At 37.7% G+C, this 17,482-nt stretch overlaps 1 protein-coding gene across 12 annotated transcripts in view; it reads left to right on the plus strand.

The window, feature by feature from the left end:
* ARHGAP36 (Rho GTPase activating protein 36) overlaps nucleotides 1-17,482 on the plus strand; it is a 158,651-nt gene that overhangs the window by 437 nt on the left and 140,732 nt on the right. For 9 of the 12 annotated variants that reach the window (XM_030846539.3, XM_060292821.2, XM_060292822.2 and 6 more), the window contains one exon: nucleotides 496-617. In XM_030846539.3, coding sequence (XP_030702399.1) covers nucleotides 582-617 — 36 coding nt within the window. In that variant the 5' untranslated portion in view covers nucleotides 496-581. Of the gene's footprint in view, nucleotides 1-494; nucleotides 618-17,482 lie in introns of those variants that run through there. The other 3 variants (XM_060292819.2, XM_060292826.2, XM_060292820.2) reach the window with 3 other exon arrangements.

A 17,482-nucleotide genomic window follows, 5' to 3' on the forward strand; every position in this document is an offset into this window, starting at 1 on the left:
CAGTGGCTTTTAAAAAGTGTTATTTATGCTCTGATAAGCTTAGAATTTTGACTGGACCTTTAAAGTTGTCAGAGTGTGTTCTGTGTGAACCATGTGCATTAGAATCACTCTAAAGTTTCTGGAAAATGTATACTTTGTTTTTAATTGGGAATCATATTTTTTATTTTGAAATGGTGTCACAGTAGGCATAGAAATGTGATTGAAGCCAGCCAGAAGAAACCTGTTTAACCTATAATGAAGCCATGCTATGAAGAACAGTGGCCACGATCATTGGTGTAATATAGCAGCTTAGAACAGATATACAACTTGAATAATAAGAAATAACTGTATATTTCTTTAAGAAACTATCTTTTTAGTAAAACGTATGTTTAAAGATGTGGATAAAGGAATATGTGGGACACCAAAACACTTTGAAGTGATTAAAAAGTTGAAGAAAATGGTTGTTTATTAGGACTAATTTCACTCCTGACTGTTGACTTTTCTTTTCTTTATTAGAGATGAATCCTTATAGCTGAATGGATCGTTACAATTGGGTTACTACAATTTTACTCTTAAGGACAACTTTTTGACCTCCAAGTGGAATGAAGGGAAAGAAAGAGGAATTGCATTTTGCCAAGGTAATTGCCTAAAATTTTAACAAGTGACATGAAGGAAGAAGATGATTTAATAGTTTCAATAATTTATTCAGCCAATTGCTTTGTGCAAGGCCCTGGACTAGTCACAATTGATACAGAATTGGAAAATAGTCCTTCCTCTGAAGCAGCTCATAATCTAAGAAGGGAGATAGACTATACAATGTGCAAAGTGTACTAAAAAGTTCTATACAGGGTTCTGTAGGACCACAGAAGAGGAAGAACTCATTCCACTTCTGGAGAAAGAAATGCTTGAATGATGAGCCTTGGTGAACCAGTAAGATATTTGTCATCTTTGGGGCAGGGAGGTTAATCATATTCCATACAGAGAAATAAGGATGTGAGAGAGTGCAGGAAACAAACAAACAAAAAAACTTCCATACTGCAGGAACTAGATGGGGCAGGAATAGGAGCCCATTCCAATGAGTTCAAAATATAACCTGAAAGCAGTAAAGAACCATCAAAGGATTTTAAGCAAGGAAATGATATGATCAGTTGGATTTGATGACAATTTGGGTATGAAAAGGGAGGGAAAGGAAGGCGTCCATTGTGACTCCCAAGTTCTGATGTGGAAGAGTGAATGGTAGTACCATTCACTGAGATAGGGAACCCAGAAAGAGTAGCAAGTTTTGTGAGGGATAGGAGGGATTCAGTTTGGGACATTTAAAAATTTGAGGAATCTGTGTAACGTTTGTGTGGAGATGCCTCGTAGGCTGTAAGGAAATGTAGGTCTGAAGCACAGGAGAGAGGTCTGGGTTAGAACTAAACATTTGGGAGACATCAATAATAAATAGTAATTAAATAAGTAAATATGAACTAAATTTCATGTAGAGAGTGTTTAGAATAGTAAATTTTAGAAGGACAAAGATTCAGTATGGAACCCTAGAAAATAACCGTATTCAAGTAGTAGGTAGACGAAAACATGCCTTCAAAGGAAGCTTAGAAGGAATGGTCTGATAGATGAAGCAACAGAAAACAAAGTAGAATCACTGGAATATTGTGCAGAGAGGTCAAATAAGAGGACAGAAGAATAACAAGGAACTACTCATTCATCCATTCAACAAATATTTGTTGAGTACTTACAACATTCCAGGCACAATTTTAGATGTTGGGAATAGAGGAGTGGGGAAAAAAAAAACCAAAGCCCAGACCATATCTCTTTCCTTTGGAGCTTATATTCTAATGGGGGAAACTATCAATAAATAATTAATAATTAAAATACATAGCAGTGGAATTCCCTGGCAGTCCAGTAGTTAGGACTCTGCACTTCTGTGCTTTTGCTGCTGGGACCCCAGGTTTGATCCCTGGTTGGGGAACTAAGATCCCACAAGCTGTGCAGTGTGGCCAAAAGAAAAAAAAAGAAAGAAAATACATAGCAGTGACACTTAATATTTCTACAAGGCTTATTGGAATGTGTGTGTATGTGTATTTACACATACAAAGGTGAGACGCTTGATGTATTGTTGTTAGAAAGTATGCTTGAAAATACATCCAGGAAAAAATGCTTGAGTATAAGACGAATTTGTGAAATAGAGACCCAGGGTAAATCAGTCTGGCTGTATTTATAGATCAATTGGTAGGCCAAGGTTAAAGCTGAAGAGCCAGTGTACAGCTGAAGTCATGGGCAGAGTTCAGGTTTATAATGTGGAAAGTGTTTGGCTTCAGTCTTCGACTTAGATAAAGGCTTAGTCGATCTGTTGCTATCTTTACAAGTCAGTGTGGATCCATGGTTAGAGGACCATGGAACCAAGTTTAGGGCCAGCCTGTTATTAGTGTTAGGCCCCAGTGTTATAGCCATGGTTCTCTCTGTGACAAAGATCAGAGCATATTTCTGACCAGCGTGAAAGCTCATTCTGAGGCTGCCTTTAGTCCAGTGTAGCCTGAGTTATACTCATTGTGAAGTCAGTGTACAAGATTTGGGTTCAAATTTTAGCCAGTATTAGGATTTAGTTTATATAAGAGAGGATGTGTTATAAGATCAGTGTTGGGGCTCAGTCTGTGGACCACCCTTAGACAGATCACATCCAGGGTTAGGGCTCAGCTTAAGGTTTGACTTTAGTTTTTGGTCCGTGTTGGAATCACTTTCATTTCTAGGTTTGGGAATCAGTAAAGGCCAGTATCATAGCTCAGTCGGGGCTTACAGTTCATGCTGATTGTGTTGCCTGGGGAAAGGCTAAATAAGAATTTGAACAGGATTTATGTTCAGTCTTTCATCAGGTAAAGTTTCAATTATTGTTCATGGTTAGAGTTTATTTTTGGTCCAGTGTTAGGCCTCAGGCTGTGGCCATTGTTAATGCACAGTCAGTGTCTAAGTTTAATATTCAGTTTGTTGCCATGTTAGGATATTACCTATCATGTGCCCTAGTTTTGTCTCAGACCAAAGTTAGCATTTCATCTATGGACAATGTTAGAGTATAGTTTGTGGCCAGGATTTTAACGATGAATATGAACAGAATTTGGGATGCATATTTGCCCAAAGTACTTCCAAGCTGTGGTTTCTGACTTTAGCCAGTGTCAGGGTTCTGTCTTTGCCCATATTGGAATGGTCTGTGGAGCTAAGTCACAGTGGCCAGTGTTGTACCTCATTCTGCAGCCAGAGCCTGGTTCAGTCAGCGACCTGTATTAACATTTCATCTTGGCCTGTGTCAGAGTTGATTCTGCTGGTAGCTGTCCTATTTTGACTTTGTGTAGAGTTTCTGTTCAGTGAGTGCTGGTGTTGGTGCTATCTGATTAAGCTTTTGATTTTCTATTAACATTCTGGCTTATATAATTCCAGTATTGTTCCATACACAATACACTTATTTTTGTTTATTTAGACACTTGAAAGAAGCTTATCATTATTAGTAGCTGGATTGTGTGTTAGGAGATTAATTTGTCAAACATTCTTAGATAAGTTCTTTAATAATGATATTAATTTTATTGAGCTCCTGCTGTGGCAAGTTCTGTTGATTGGTTAACCCAAAACCTTTAAAGTACCCCTTTTCCTTACCTTCCTCAAAATATAGACTCTAAAAGCTAATACACACACACAAAAAAAACTAACACTACTTTTCTCAGGTGCTTTTTCATCAATGAGGCACAAAAAGAAATATGCTTTGACTTATGGAAAAATTTATTTTCCTGATTAAAGGGACAAAAATCATGGCCAATCTTCCTTCTATTTCTTTTGAAAAAGCTTTATTTATGCATAATTGATATACAAAAAAATTCCACATATTTAATATATACATTTTGGTGAGTTTGGACATATGCATATACCCATGACACTATCACCATAATCAAGGCACTGAACATATACATCACCTCCAAAAATTTCCTTCTGTTCTTTTGTGGATTTTCTGTGTGTGTGTGTGTGTGTGTGTGTGTGTGTGTGGTAAGAACATTTAACATGAAATCTATCCTCTTAACATATTTTAAAGTGCACAATACTGTATTTTTAACGATAGGCACTATGTTGTAAGTCTAGAACTTATTCATCTTGTAAAACTAAAACTTTATACTCACTGAGCAATAACTCCCCAGTTCCTCCTCTTCCCAGCCCCTGGCAACCACCATTCTTTTCTCTGCTTGTATGAGTTTGACTATTTTAGTTACCTCGTATAAGTGGAATTATGAATATTTGTCCACCTGTGTTTGGTTTTTTCGCTTAGCATAATGTCTTCTATGTTTATCTATGTTGTCACAAATGGTAGGATTTCATTCTTTTTAAGGTTGAATAATAGTATATGTATATAAATATATCACATATATATATATATGTCAATGATATGCCTATTTTTAATTTTTGGTGGAACCTCCATACTTTTTTCCATAGTGACTGCACCATTCTCTATTTCCACCAACAGTGTATAAGAGCTCCAATTTCTCCACATCCTCACTGACACTTTTTTTTAACTGATTTTTTTTCTTTCCAGTTTTATTGAGATATAATTGACATACAGCACTGTATAAGCTTAAGGTGTATAACATCATGATTTGACTCAAATACATCAAGAACTGGTGACCACAATAAGTTTAGTGAACATCCATCATCTCATACAGACGCAAAATTAAAGAAATAGAAAACAAATTTTTTTCCTTGTGAGGAGAATTATTAGGATGTACTCTCTTTTTCTTCCTCTCTCTCTCTTGCTTAAAGCAAACAAGTAATTTTCTTTTTCTTTCTTCCTTCCTTCCTTTCTTTCTTGGAGTATACTTGATTTACAATATTGTGTTAGTTTCAGGTATAGAGCAAAATGATTCAGTTATTTTTTTCAGATTATACTGCATTATAGGTTATAACAAGTTATCAAATATAATTCCTTGTGCTGTACAGTAAATCCTCATTGCTTATCTTTTATATATAGTGGTTTGTATCTGTTAATCCAGTACCCCTAATTTGTTCCTCCCTCCCTCCCTCTCACTTTGATATCACTTATATGTGGAATCTAAAAATAATACAAATAAAACTATATACAAAAACAGACTTACAGATGTAGAAAACAAACTTATGGTTACCAAAGAGGAGAGGATTTACTGTCTTAACACCTTTCATATATAGCATACAGCAGTGTCAATTATATTGATCATGCTGTACATTACATCACTAGTACTTATTTATCTTATAACTAATAGCTTGTACCTTTTGACCACCTTCATCCAATTCCTTCTGCCGCCCCCCACCCCTTGCATCTGGTAACCACAAATCAGATCTGTTTTTCTATGAGTTTGTTTTTGAACTATAATTGATCTACAATGCTATGTTAGTTCCTGGTGCACATACAGCACAAATTCTATATTTCTATACATTTCAAATGATCACCATGAGAAGTCTAGTTACCACCTGTCCTCATACGAAGATATTATATAGTTATTGACTATATTCCCCACACTGTGCATTTCAAATCTGTGACTCATTTATTTTGTAACTGGAAGTTTGTACCTCTTAATCTCCCTCACCTGTTTCTCTCCTCCTCCCATCTCTTTCCCCTCTGACAACTACCTGTTTGTTGTCTGTATCTATAACTCTGTTTCTGTTTTGTTATGTTCATTCATTTGTTTTGTGTTTTTAGATTCCACATGTATGTTAAATCATACAGTATTTGTCTCTCTCTACCTGACTTATTTCACTTAGCATAATACCCTCTAGGTCCATCCATGTTGTGACAAATGGCAAAATTTTGTTCCTTTTTATGGCTGAGTAATATTCCATTGTATAAATATATACCACATCTTCTTTATACATTCACCTATTTTTTTTTTAGATTCCATTGGTCTTTTGCTTTTTATTTTTCTCAGTAGGACATATACATTCACCTATCGATGGACACTTAGGTTGCTTCCATATCTTGGCTATTGCAAATAATGCTGCAGTGAACATAGGGACACATATATATTTTTGAATTAGTCTTTTCCTTTTCTTTGGATAAATACCCAGGAGTGGAATTGCTGGATAGTATGATAGTTCCATTTTTAATTTTTTGAGGAATGTTCAGACTGTTTTCCATAGTGGCTGCACTAATTTACATTCCCACCAATGGTGCACAAAGGTTTCCTTTTCACCACATCCTTCTTAGCACTTGTTATTTGTGTTCTTTTTGATAATAGCAATTCTGACAGGTGTGAGGCGATATCTCATGGTTTTGATTTGCATTTTCCTGGTGATTAATGACCTTGAGCATCTTTTCATATACCTGTTGACCATTTGTATGTCTTCTTTGGAAAACGGTCTATTCAGTTCCAACTGAATTTTATGATTGTTTTTTCTTTAAAATGCCATTTCATTTAAAATGCCATTGGGAGACTTCCCTGGTAGCACAGTGGTTAAGAATCCACCTGCCAATGCAGGGGACACGGGTTTGATCCCTGATCCAGGAAGATCCCACATGCCACGGAGCAACTAAGCCGGTGCAGCACATCTACTGAAGCCCATGCACCCTAGAGCCCACGTGCCGCAACTGCTGAGCCCATGCAGCACATCTACTGAAGCCCATGCACCCTAGAGCCCACGTGCCGCAACTGCTGAGCCCACGCAGCACAACTACTGAAGCCCGCATGCTCTAGAGCCCACGTGCCGCAACTACTGAGCCTGCATGCTGCAACTGCTGAAGCCTGCGTGCCTAGAGCCTGTGCTCCGCCACAAGAGAAGCCACCACAATGAAAAGCCCGTGCATCGCAATGAAGAGTAGCCCCCACTCGCTGCAACTAGAGGAAGCCCACACACAGCAACGAAGACCCAATGCAGCCAAAAGTAAAAATAAAATGCCATTGGGATTTTGATAGGTATTGCATTGGCTCTGTAGACCACTTTGGGTAGTATGGACATTTTGACAATATTAAGTCTACAATCCATGAATGAGGGATGCCTTTCCATTTATATTCATCTGCTTTAATTTCTTTCATCAGTATTTTATAGTTTCCAGTGTATAAGTCTTTCACCTCCTTGGTTAAGTTTATTCCTACGTATTTTGTTGCTTTGATGCTATTGTAAATGAGATGTTTTCTTAATTTAATTTTCAGATAGTTTGTTGTTAATATATAGAAATGCAACTGATTTTTGTATCTGATTAACCTTTTACCAGAGTTTGAGGATTACCAATGTCCAGGTTAAAACTTACTATGAAGAAGGTTTTAGGGCTAAGACTGTAAACATGTTTCTCAGGTTGGCTGCCAATGTTATATGTCAGTCTACAAATAAAGTTAGTGTGAGAATGGGCAACACATAGGATCCAGCTTGTGTTTAGATTTAGAGACTCAGGCAGCAATCAGGGTTTGGGGCTAAGGCTGTTGCCAGGGTTTGAGTTTAGAGTGTTCATGTCCTATTGTCAATTTGGGACTTGGACTCTGGCTAGTGTGCTTAGCAGGCATTCTGGTATCAGTAGTAGAGTTCAGTCTGTGCTAATTTTTAGCGTCCCTACCCTGCCCAGTGTCATGGGTACATCTCTCCCCAGTTGAGGGCTAGGATTGTGGCCAGACTGATTGCTCAGTCTCAAGCTAGTGCTAGGACTCAGTTTGTGGCCACTAATATGGTGAAATTTGTTTACGGGGTTAAGAATCAGTGTGTGACAAAGTTTAGTACTCAATCTTAGCCTGCTGTTAGTTCTAATAATATGAGGAGGGTTTTGATTTAACCTTGTAGAGTTAGGAATCGTTCTTCAGCCAGGCTTAGGGTTTAGTCTTTGGGTCTCAGATTATGGGCAGGATTTACAGTCTTTGTCCCAGGGCAGTGCTCAGAATGTACCCAGCAATAGAGCTCCCATGGTGCGCCCTTTACCATGGTGAGTTGTATCTGTGCTCAGGGTTAAAATTAATCTCTTGTTAGGTTTTCGGCAAAGACTAAGAAAAATATTTGGGTTTTTTTGTCCTTAATTCCTATTCAAAGTTTGGGTTCAGTCTTTGCTAAGTTTTGGTGAACCGTTCAGTTTCTGGTGTTGGCTGTGTCTGTGGCTAGGATTAAGGTTAAAGCTGTGGTCGGAGTTGGGATTCAGTCTGGGGCTCCCATTTAGCCAGAGATAGGTTCAGTCTACCCCAAAGATTCAGGATCAGTCATTAGCCATTTTGGGAGCGTAAGTTTTATTTTCAGGGTGAAAACTCAGGCTAGAGGTTAAGTCTTATGGGCTCAGTCTGTGATGAGAGTTAAGAATTCAGTCTGTGACCGGAAACTGAGTTGCTAAGCAGTTAGAGGCTATAAGATTTAGGGGCAAAATCAGTGGCCATTGATGGGGCTCAGGTTCAGTGGATTATTCCATAGTCAGATTTATGAACTCAGTATCTGGCCAGGTTTAGAACTTGATCTATGAACAGAGTTAAGTCTCAGGCTGTGGCTGTGTTCAGGGTTCTATCTGTGAACAGGATTAGGACATAAGATGTGGCTGGACTATATCCTCAAGCTTTGAAGAAGATTTGGTTTCACTTCTTGGCCAGGATTAAGGCACAGTCTTTGGCCAAGTTTAGAGTTCAGTCTCTGTACATGTTTTTGTTTCTGTATGAGGCCAAGTTTAGTAGTCATTCTGTTGCCAATATTGGGGTCATTTTCTGGTTAGTGCTAAGTCGGTGGAAATTGTAGCTGGGTAGGTTTCCAAGATCAGATCTCAGGCTGTGACCGAGTTAGAGCCTCAGTTTGTGGTCAGGGTTAGAGCTCGGTCAGTACGTATGCTGAGCACTCATTTTGTGGTCAGTGGAGGATATTAAGTATATCCCAGAGTTAGGTCACAGTTTGTAGCTCAAGCTTGAGACTCAGCCTGGGACAGGTTTAGAGGCTATGTCTGATCATAGGTTGGATCTCTGTATCACGAATTAAGGGCTTATCAGTAGCCATAGTTAAGGTTCAATAGGAGATCAAGGTTAGAGACTCATTCTGGGACTGGTCATAACTACACTACTTAGTCTTGGACCAGACATAGCCAGTGAGTATGTGACTAGGGACTCAATTTAATCAGAGTTAAGGCCTTGGAGTATGGCCAGAAAGAGGCTCAGTTTATGGATAGAATTGAGGTCCCTATGTGGGACCGTGGTTAAGGTTTCAGTCTGAAATTAGGGTTAAGTCTCCAAGTCCAGAGTTAGGGATTCAGGCTATGTCTTAGGTTAGGTATGTGGTTGGAGCCCAGGGTTAAACACAGGAATTGTATTCAGTGTTAGCAGCTTGGTCTCTGACCAGAATTAAGAGACCTGCTCTTCAGCCTGTGGTCAGTGATAGTGGTTTGTTAATTATATCTGAATAAAGTTATCATAAAAAGAAGTTTTAAAAAAAGAAGAGGACTCCTACAAACAAAATAGGCATGATTCAAGGAAGGAAACATGGAAAGAGGCTGATTACTGAATCAGGACCAGCAGTGTCCTTGCTGTCTCAGAGTTTTATGCTTTGGAGGGGCAAGACATGAGACTGAGGTGAAAGGAAGAAACTGGTCAATAGGAAGCTGTACCCCAGGGAAGTGGATATGTGCTTTTTGAAGGAGAGAACCTTTTAAAAGTTGTCTGGGTGGAAGTAGTGCAAGTTTTAAAAATTTGCAAAGGATGGAAACTCCCATTTGCTAAGTTCTTCCATCACCTTCTTAGTGCCAGTAATGGGCTTTCCTGAGCACTCTTTCTAAAGTATTCCCCTACCTTTCCCCACACTACACTGATCTCCATCATACTCCCATATGCTCAAAAATTATCTGTGGAAAGCATTCACACATTTTTTTTCACTCACATTCTCCCATTAAATCTTAATGACTGTCCTTTATGATAAGTGTTCTTATCACCATTATACAGATGAGGAAACCAGTTAAGCTAATTAAGAGACTAACAGGGTCACACAGCTGGTAAACGCAGAGCCAGCTTTTAGATCCAGTTTTACCTTACTCCATGCTATGCTCTTTGCATGCCACTACTTGGCCTGTATTAAGTTTGTAAGATTTGCATCTCACCTTCACCCCTTGACTTGATAAACTTCATTTCATTTAATTCCCACAACAACTCTGCAGAGTTGTTCATATTACTATTTTCCCCCTTTTACAGTTGAGGAAATATGTTCAGAGAGGTTAAGTGATTTTTCTCAAAGTCACACAGCTAATACCTGGCAGAGGTGAGATTAGAACCTAAATATGTCCAACCCTCAGCTGAAGTTTTTCCTGGTTTATCATGCTGCCTCAGAATACCTCAGCCTCCAGGAATGACTTTTGATGGACATTGTGGACTTTGCTGCAGGCTGATGTCGGGAAGGATTTAGCGGTAGAAATATGTGAGGCTTCCACTATGCCATTCATTACAGTGATTTAAACCTGTGAGGGACTGAGAGTGCACAGAAGGGGGCATACCATAAGCTCCATGGGGTAGATGCGCTGTAGGGCACCCCGTCCGTGAGAATCACTAAATATAAAATGAGAATTACTGATGGTGTATTATGCATGTGACGAATGTAGGAGTGGAAAAAAGGTTGATGGTCGCTGAAGTAGGCTTCCATATTTTTGTCTGTATCTAAGGACCAGCCCTGCCAACTGTATTTCTATGAAGCTTACCGCCAACTTTCCATCATTTCCACTGTCTGCTTATGACTTGGCTTATCTACATTATATCAGACATCCACATATTCCCCTAGGAAGTTTATATGCTGAGGTCAAGAGGAATTAATTATATTTCTGCCTTCGATATGGCTGAGTAAGCTCCTACTGGACCTATGGGACAGCATCAAGACCAACACAATCACAATGGGAGTCCTAGGAGAGAAGAGAGGAAGGGGTAGAAAGAATATTAGAGGCAATAATGGCCAAAAACTTCCCTAATTTGATGGAATGCATGAATCTACACGTCTACAAACTCCAATAGAATAAAATTAAGCCACTTTTCTTTCTTTTTCTATTTTCCAGCTTTATTGAGGTATAATTGACAGATAAAATTGTAAGATATTTAAAGTGTACAACATGATGGTTAGATATATGAGTTAACATATCAGTCACCTCACGTATTTCCTTCCTTCCTTCCTTCCTTCCTTCCTTCCTTCCTTCCTTCCTTCTTCCCTCCCTCCCTCCCTCCCTCTCTCTCTCTCTCTCCCTCTCTTTCTTTCTTTACTGAGAATATTTAAGTTCTACTCTCTTAGCAAATTTCAATGGAACAATCCAATGTACTTTTCAATGCTATGGTCGACACATATTTTTTGGCTATAGTTTAGTACCCTTTCTCCAGATAAAATCTTGTGCATGAATTCAGTATATTAAAAGAGCACATCAGAGCTGTTCTGTTCTAGTCGTTCCTGATGCCAGCCATGGTCAGCACTTGGCCATAATGTACACAGTGCTTCTATCCTAAGGTCATGTTCTCTGCATGTACAGTGGGCATAACTTTGCCTTAAGTGATCCACAACCCTACACTCAAAGTACTGTGCACTTCAGGGGCTTCAGGCTGGAGGACAAGTGCTGTCTCTGGCTGGAAAAAGTGAAGAATGGACCTGTATCCCAAAACCAAGGAGGCTTCAGCATGGCTTCATTTGTGGGTCTCACTTTTCTTTTGCTCCTCCTTGACTGACCTGAATATGGACCATGATCCATTATCTATAATTCCAAAATTCAGTAATCTCTAAAAACCATAAGTTTTCATAAGTTTGCCACCAAAACTCATAGGCAGCAAAACTTGACCTGAATTGATATGAGGCTATGTATAGTCTTTATTTAACCTGTTTATGTGACTATCCATTTCACTATGAAATACTAATGTGTTTGTAACAGCCCCCGGGGGTATTATATAATATACCATATATTCACCATATTGCCTGTCCAAAATACCCCAAATTCTGAATTTCAGAAAATGTCAAACTCTAAGGGTTTTGTATGAGGAATTTTAGACATGTATATTCTTTTCTCCTTGCTGTCTTGTTCTGATGTCACCTTCCTCACTTTATCCAACACCGAGCAACATCTGCCAAGGCCAGGGAATGAAAACACTGATTTTTTTTCCTTTACTTTTACCCTATATGGGTCTTTTAATTTAAAAGTAGGTTTCTTGTAGAGGACATAGTTGTGTCTTGCTTTTTTATTCTGTGTGAAAAATCTGTGTCTTTTAAGCGGTATATTTAGACAACTTGCACTTATTGTAATTATTGATATAGTTTGCTTGAAATGTACCATCATGCTAGCTGTTTTCTATTTATTCCATTTCTTCTTTGACTTCAAAATTTTTACACTTTTTAAAAATTGAGCATTTTATTCCATTCTACCTCTACTATTGGCTTTTAATTTGTACTTCTTTTTAAAAATTCAGTGGTTTCCTAGAGTTTACAATATACATCTTTAATTAACTGGGATCTATAATAGAAATAAGATGAATTTTTTCTTAGAAACAAATTCAATAGAAAATATGAAACACCTTTACAAAGTATTTGCCTAGACCAGAGAAACTGAATGTAATAATTGGGAACAGTGTCCTTACTTAGACCTAATATAGTATGTGCCACTCTCATAATCTATAAGCGGGTAAAGTTGAAAATTAGGTAGACCTGACCCAAACGAGGGTGCCTTGTTCCTTTCCTGACTACTCTATATGCCACCCTGGCTTGTATATATGAGGCTTGACTTGAAAGTGAGAAATTGAGCTGTCAGGACACTGAATTTTTTTTGGCAGCAAATCTACATATCATAAAATAAATAATAATAACTTATTATGACAGGAGAGGAAGTGGTAAGCAAAATAATATCTTTATTTTTAAAATTTAATTTAATTTTTTAACATCTTTATTGGAGTATAATAGTTTTACAATGGTGTGTTACTTTCTGCTTTATAACAAAGTGAATCAGTTATACATATACATATGTCCCCATATCTCTTCCCTCTTGCATCTCCCTGCCTCCCACACTCCCTATCCCACCCCTCTAGGTGGTCACAAAACACTGAGCTGATCTCCATGTGCTATGCAGCTGCTTCCCACTAGCTATCTATTTAACGTTTGGTAGTGTATATATGTCCATGCCACTCTCTCACTTTGTTCCAGCTTACCCTTCCCCCTCCCCATATCCTCAAGTCCATTCTTTAGTAGGTCTGCATCGTTATTCCCGGCTTGCCCCTAGGTTCTTCTGACATTTATTTTCTTTTTTTTTTAAATTCCATATATATGTGTTGCATATGGTATTTGTTTTTCTCTTTCTGACTTACTTCACTCTGTATGACAGACTCTAGGTCCATCCACCTCGCTACAAATAACTCAGTTTCATTCCTTTTTATGGCTGAGTAATATTCCATTGTATATATGTGCCACATCTTCTTTATCCATTTATCTGTTGATGGACACTTAGGTTGCTCCCATGTCCTGGCTATTGTAAATAGAGCTGCAATGAATATTTTGGAACATGACTCTTTTTGAATTCTGGTTTTCTCAGGGTACATGCCCAGAAGTGGGATTGCTGGGTCGTATGGTAGTTCTATTTTTAGTTTTTAAAGGAACCTCCATACCGTTCTTCATAGTGGCTGTATCAATTTACATTCCCACCAACAGTGCAAGAGGGTTCCCTTTTCTCCACACCCTCTCCAGCATTTATTGTTTCTAGATTTTTTGATGATGGCCATTCTGATTGGTGTGAGATGATATCTCATTGTAGTTTTGATTTCCATTTCTCTAATGATTAATGATATTGAGCATTCTTTCATGTGTTTGTTGGCAATATCTTCTTTGGAGAAATGTCTGTTTAAGTCTTCTGCGCATTTTTGGATTGGGTTGTTTGTTTGTTTGACATTGAGCTGCATGAGTTGCTTGTATGTTTTGGAGATTAATCCTTTGTCAGTTGCTTCATTTGCAAATATTTTCTCCCATTCTGAGGGTTGTCTTTTCGTCTTGTTTATGGTTTCCTTTGCTGTGCAAAAGCTTTTAAGTTTCATCAGGTTCCATTTGTTTATTTTTGTTTGTAATTCCATTTCTCTAGGAGGTGGGTCAAAAAGAATCTTGCTGTGATTTATGTCATAGAGTGTTCTGCCTATGTTTTCCTCTAAGAGTTTGATAGTTTCTGGCCTTACATTTAGGTCTTTAATCCATTTTGAGCTTATTTTTGTGTATGGTGTTAGGGAGTGATCTAATCTCATACTTTTACATGTACCTGTCCAGTTTTCCCAGCACCACTTATCGAATAGGCTGTTCTTTCTCCACTCTACATTCCTGCCTCCTTTATCAAAGATAAGGTGACCATATGTGCGTGGGTTTATCTCTGGGCTTTCTATCCTGTTCCATTGATCTATATTTCTGTTTTTGTGCCTGTACCATACTGTTTTGATTACTGTAGTTTTGTAGTATAGTCTGAAGTCAGGGAGCCTGATTCCTCCAGCTCTGTTTTTCGTTCTCAAGATTGCTTTGGCTATTCGGGGCCTTTTGTATTTCCATACAAATAGTGAAAATTTTTGTTCTAATTCTGTGAAAAATGCCAGTGGTAGTTTGATAGGGATTGCATTGAATCGGTAGATTGCTATGGGCAGTAGAGTAATTTTCACAATGTTGATTCTTCCAATCCAAGAACATGGTATATCTCTCCATATATTTGTATCATCTTTAATTTCTTTCATCAGTGTCTTATAATTTTCTGCATACAGATCTTTTGTCTCCTTAGGTAGGTTTATTCCTAGATATTTTATTCTTTTTGTTGCGAAGGTAAACGGGAGTGTTTTCTTAATTTCACTTTCAGATTTTTCATCATTAGTGTATAGGAATTCAAGAGATTTCTGTGCATTAATTTTGTATCTTGCTACTTTACCAAATTCATTGATTAGCTCTAGTAGTTTTCTAGTAGCATCTTTAGGATTCTCTTTATATAGTATAATGTCATCTGCAAACAGTGACAGCTTTACTTCTTCTTTTCCGATTTGGATTCCTTTTATTTATTTTTCTTCTCTGATTGCTGTGGCTAAAACTTCCAAAACTATGTCAAATAATAGTGGTGAGAGTAGGCAACCTTGTCTTGTTTCTGATCTTAGTGGAAATGGTTTCAGTTTTTCACCATTGAGGACGATGTTTGCTGTGGGGTTGTCATATATGGCCTGTATTATGTTGAGGTAAGTTCCCTCTGTGCCTACATTCTGGAGGGTTTTTTTTTTTTTATCATAAATGGGTGTTGAATTTTGTCGAAAGCTTTCTCTGCATCTATTGAGATGATCATATGATTTTTCTCCTTCAATTTGTTAATATGGTGTATCATGTTGGTTGATTTGCGTATATTGAAGAATCCTTGCATTCCTGGGTTAAACCACAGTTGATCATGGTGTATGATCCTTTTAACGTGCTGTTGAATTCTGTTTGCTAGTATTTTGTTGAGGATTTTTGCATATATGTTGATCAGTGATAGTGGCCTGTAGTTTACTTTCTCTGTGACATCTTTGTCTGGTTTTGGTATCAGAGTGATGGCAGCCCCATAGAATGAGTTTGGGAGTGTTCCTCCCTCTGCTATATTTTGGGAGAGTTTGTGAAGGATAGGTGTTATCTCTTCTCTAAATGTTTGATAGAATTCGCCTGTGAAGCCATCTGGTCCTGGGCTTTTGTTTGTTGGAAGATTTTTAATCACAGTTTCAATTTCAGTGCTTGTTATTGATCTGTTCATATTTTCTATTTCTTCCTGGTTCAGTCTCCAAAGGTTGTGCTTTTCTAAGAATTTGTCCGTTTCTTCCAGGTTGTCCATTTTATTGGCATAGAGTTGCTTGTAGTAATCTCTCATGATCCTTTGTACTTCTGCAGTGTCAGTTGTTACTTCTCCTTTTTCATTTCTAATTCTATTGATTGGAGTCTTCTCCCTTTTTTTTGTGATAAGTCTGGCTAATGGTTTATCAATTTTGTTTATCTTCTCAAAGAACCAGCTTTTAGTTTTGTTGATCTTTGCTATCGTTTCCTTCATTTCTTTTTAATTTATTTCTGATCTGATCTTTATGATTTCTTTGCTTTTGCTAACTTTGGGGTTTTTTTGTTCTTCTGTCTCTAATTGCTTTAGGTGTAAGGTTAGGTTGTTTTTTGAGATTTTTCTTGTTTCTTAAGGTAGGAATTTCTTGCTATATAGACTTCCCTCTTAGAACTGCTTTTGCTGCGTCCCATAGGTTTTGGGTCGTTGTGTTTTCATTGTTATTTGTTTCTAGGTATTTTTTTAATTTCTTCTTTGATTTCTTCAGTGATCTCTTGGTTATTAAGTAGTGTGTTGTTTAGCCTCCATGTATGTGTATTTCTTACAGATTTTTTCCTGTAATTGATATCTAGTGTCATAGTGTTCTGGTCGGAAAAGATACTTGATACGATTTCAATTTTCTTAAATTTACCAAGGCTTGATTTGTGACCCAAGATATCATGTATCCTGGAGAATGTTCCATGAGCACTTGTGAAGAATGTGTATTCTGTTCTTTTTGGATGGTATGTCCTATAAATATCAATTAAGTCCATCTTGTTTAATGTATCATTTAAAGCTTGTGTTTCCTTGTTTATTTTCATTTTGGATGACCTGTACATTGGTGAAAGTGGGGTGTGAAAGTCCCCTACTATGATTGTGTTCCTGTCGATTTCCCCTTTTATGGCTGTTAGTATTTGCTGTATGTATTGAGTTGTTTCTATGTTGAGTGCATAAATATTTAAAATTGTTATATATTCTTGGATTGATCCCTTGATCATTATGTAGTGTCCTTCTTTGTCTCTTGTAATAGTCTTTGTTTTAAAGTCTATTTTGTCTGACATGAGAATTGCTACTCTAGCTTTCTTTTGATTTCCATTTGCATGGAATATCTTTTTCCATTCCCTCACTTTCAGTCTGTATGTGTCCCTAGGTCTGAAGTGGGTCTCTTGTAGACAGCATATATATGGGTCTTGTTTTTAGATCCATTCAGCCAGTCTATGTCTTTTGGTTGGAGCATTTAATCCATTTTCATTTAAGGTAATTATCGATATGTATGTTCCTATTACCAATTTCTTTATTGTTTTGGGTTTATTATTGTAGGTCTTTTCCTTCTCTTGTGTTTCCTGCCTTTCCTGCGTAGGGAAGTTCCAAGCATTTGTTGTAAACTGGATTGGTGGTGCTGAATTCTCTTAGCTTTTGCTTGTCTGTAAAGCTTTTAATTTCTCTGTCAAATCTGAATGAGATCCTTGCTGGGTAGAGGAATCTTGGTTGTAGGTTTTTCTCCTTCATCACTTTAAATATGTCCTGCCAGTCCCTTCTGGCTTGCAGAGTTTCTGCTAAAAGATCAGCTGTTAACCTTATGGAGATTTCCTTATGTGTTATTTGTTGTTTTTCCCTTGCTGCTTTTAATATTTGTTCTTTCTATTTAATTTTTGATAGTTTGATTAATATGTGTCTTGGCGTGTTTCTCCTTGGATTTCTCCTGTATGGGACTCTCTGTGCTTCCTGGACTTGATTAACTATTTCCTTTCCCATATTAGGGAAGTTTTCAACTAT

This window comes from Globicephala melas, chromosome X, assembly GCF_963455315.2.
Source record: "Globicephala melas chromosome X, mGloMel1.2, whole genome shotgun sequence".
NCBI lineage: Eukaryota > Metazoa > Chordata > Mammalia > Artiodactyla > Delphinidae > Globicephala > Globicephala melas.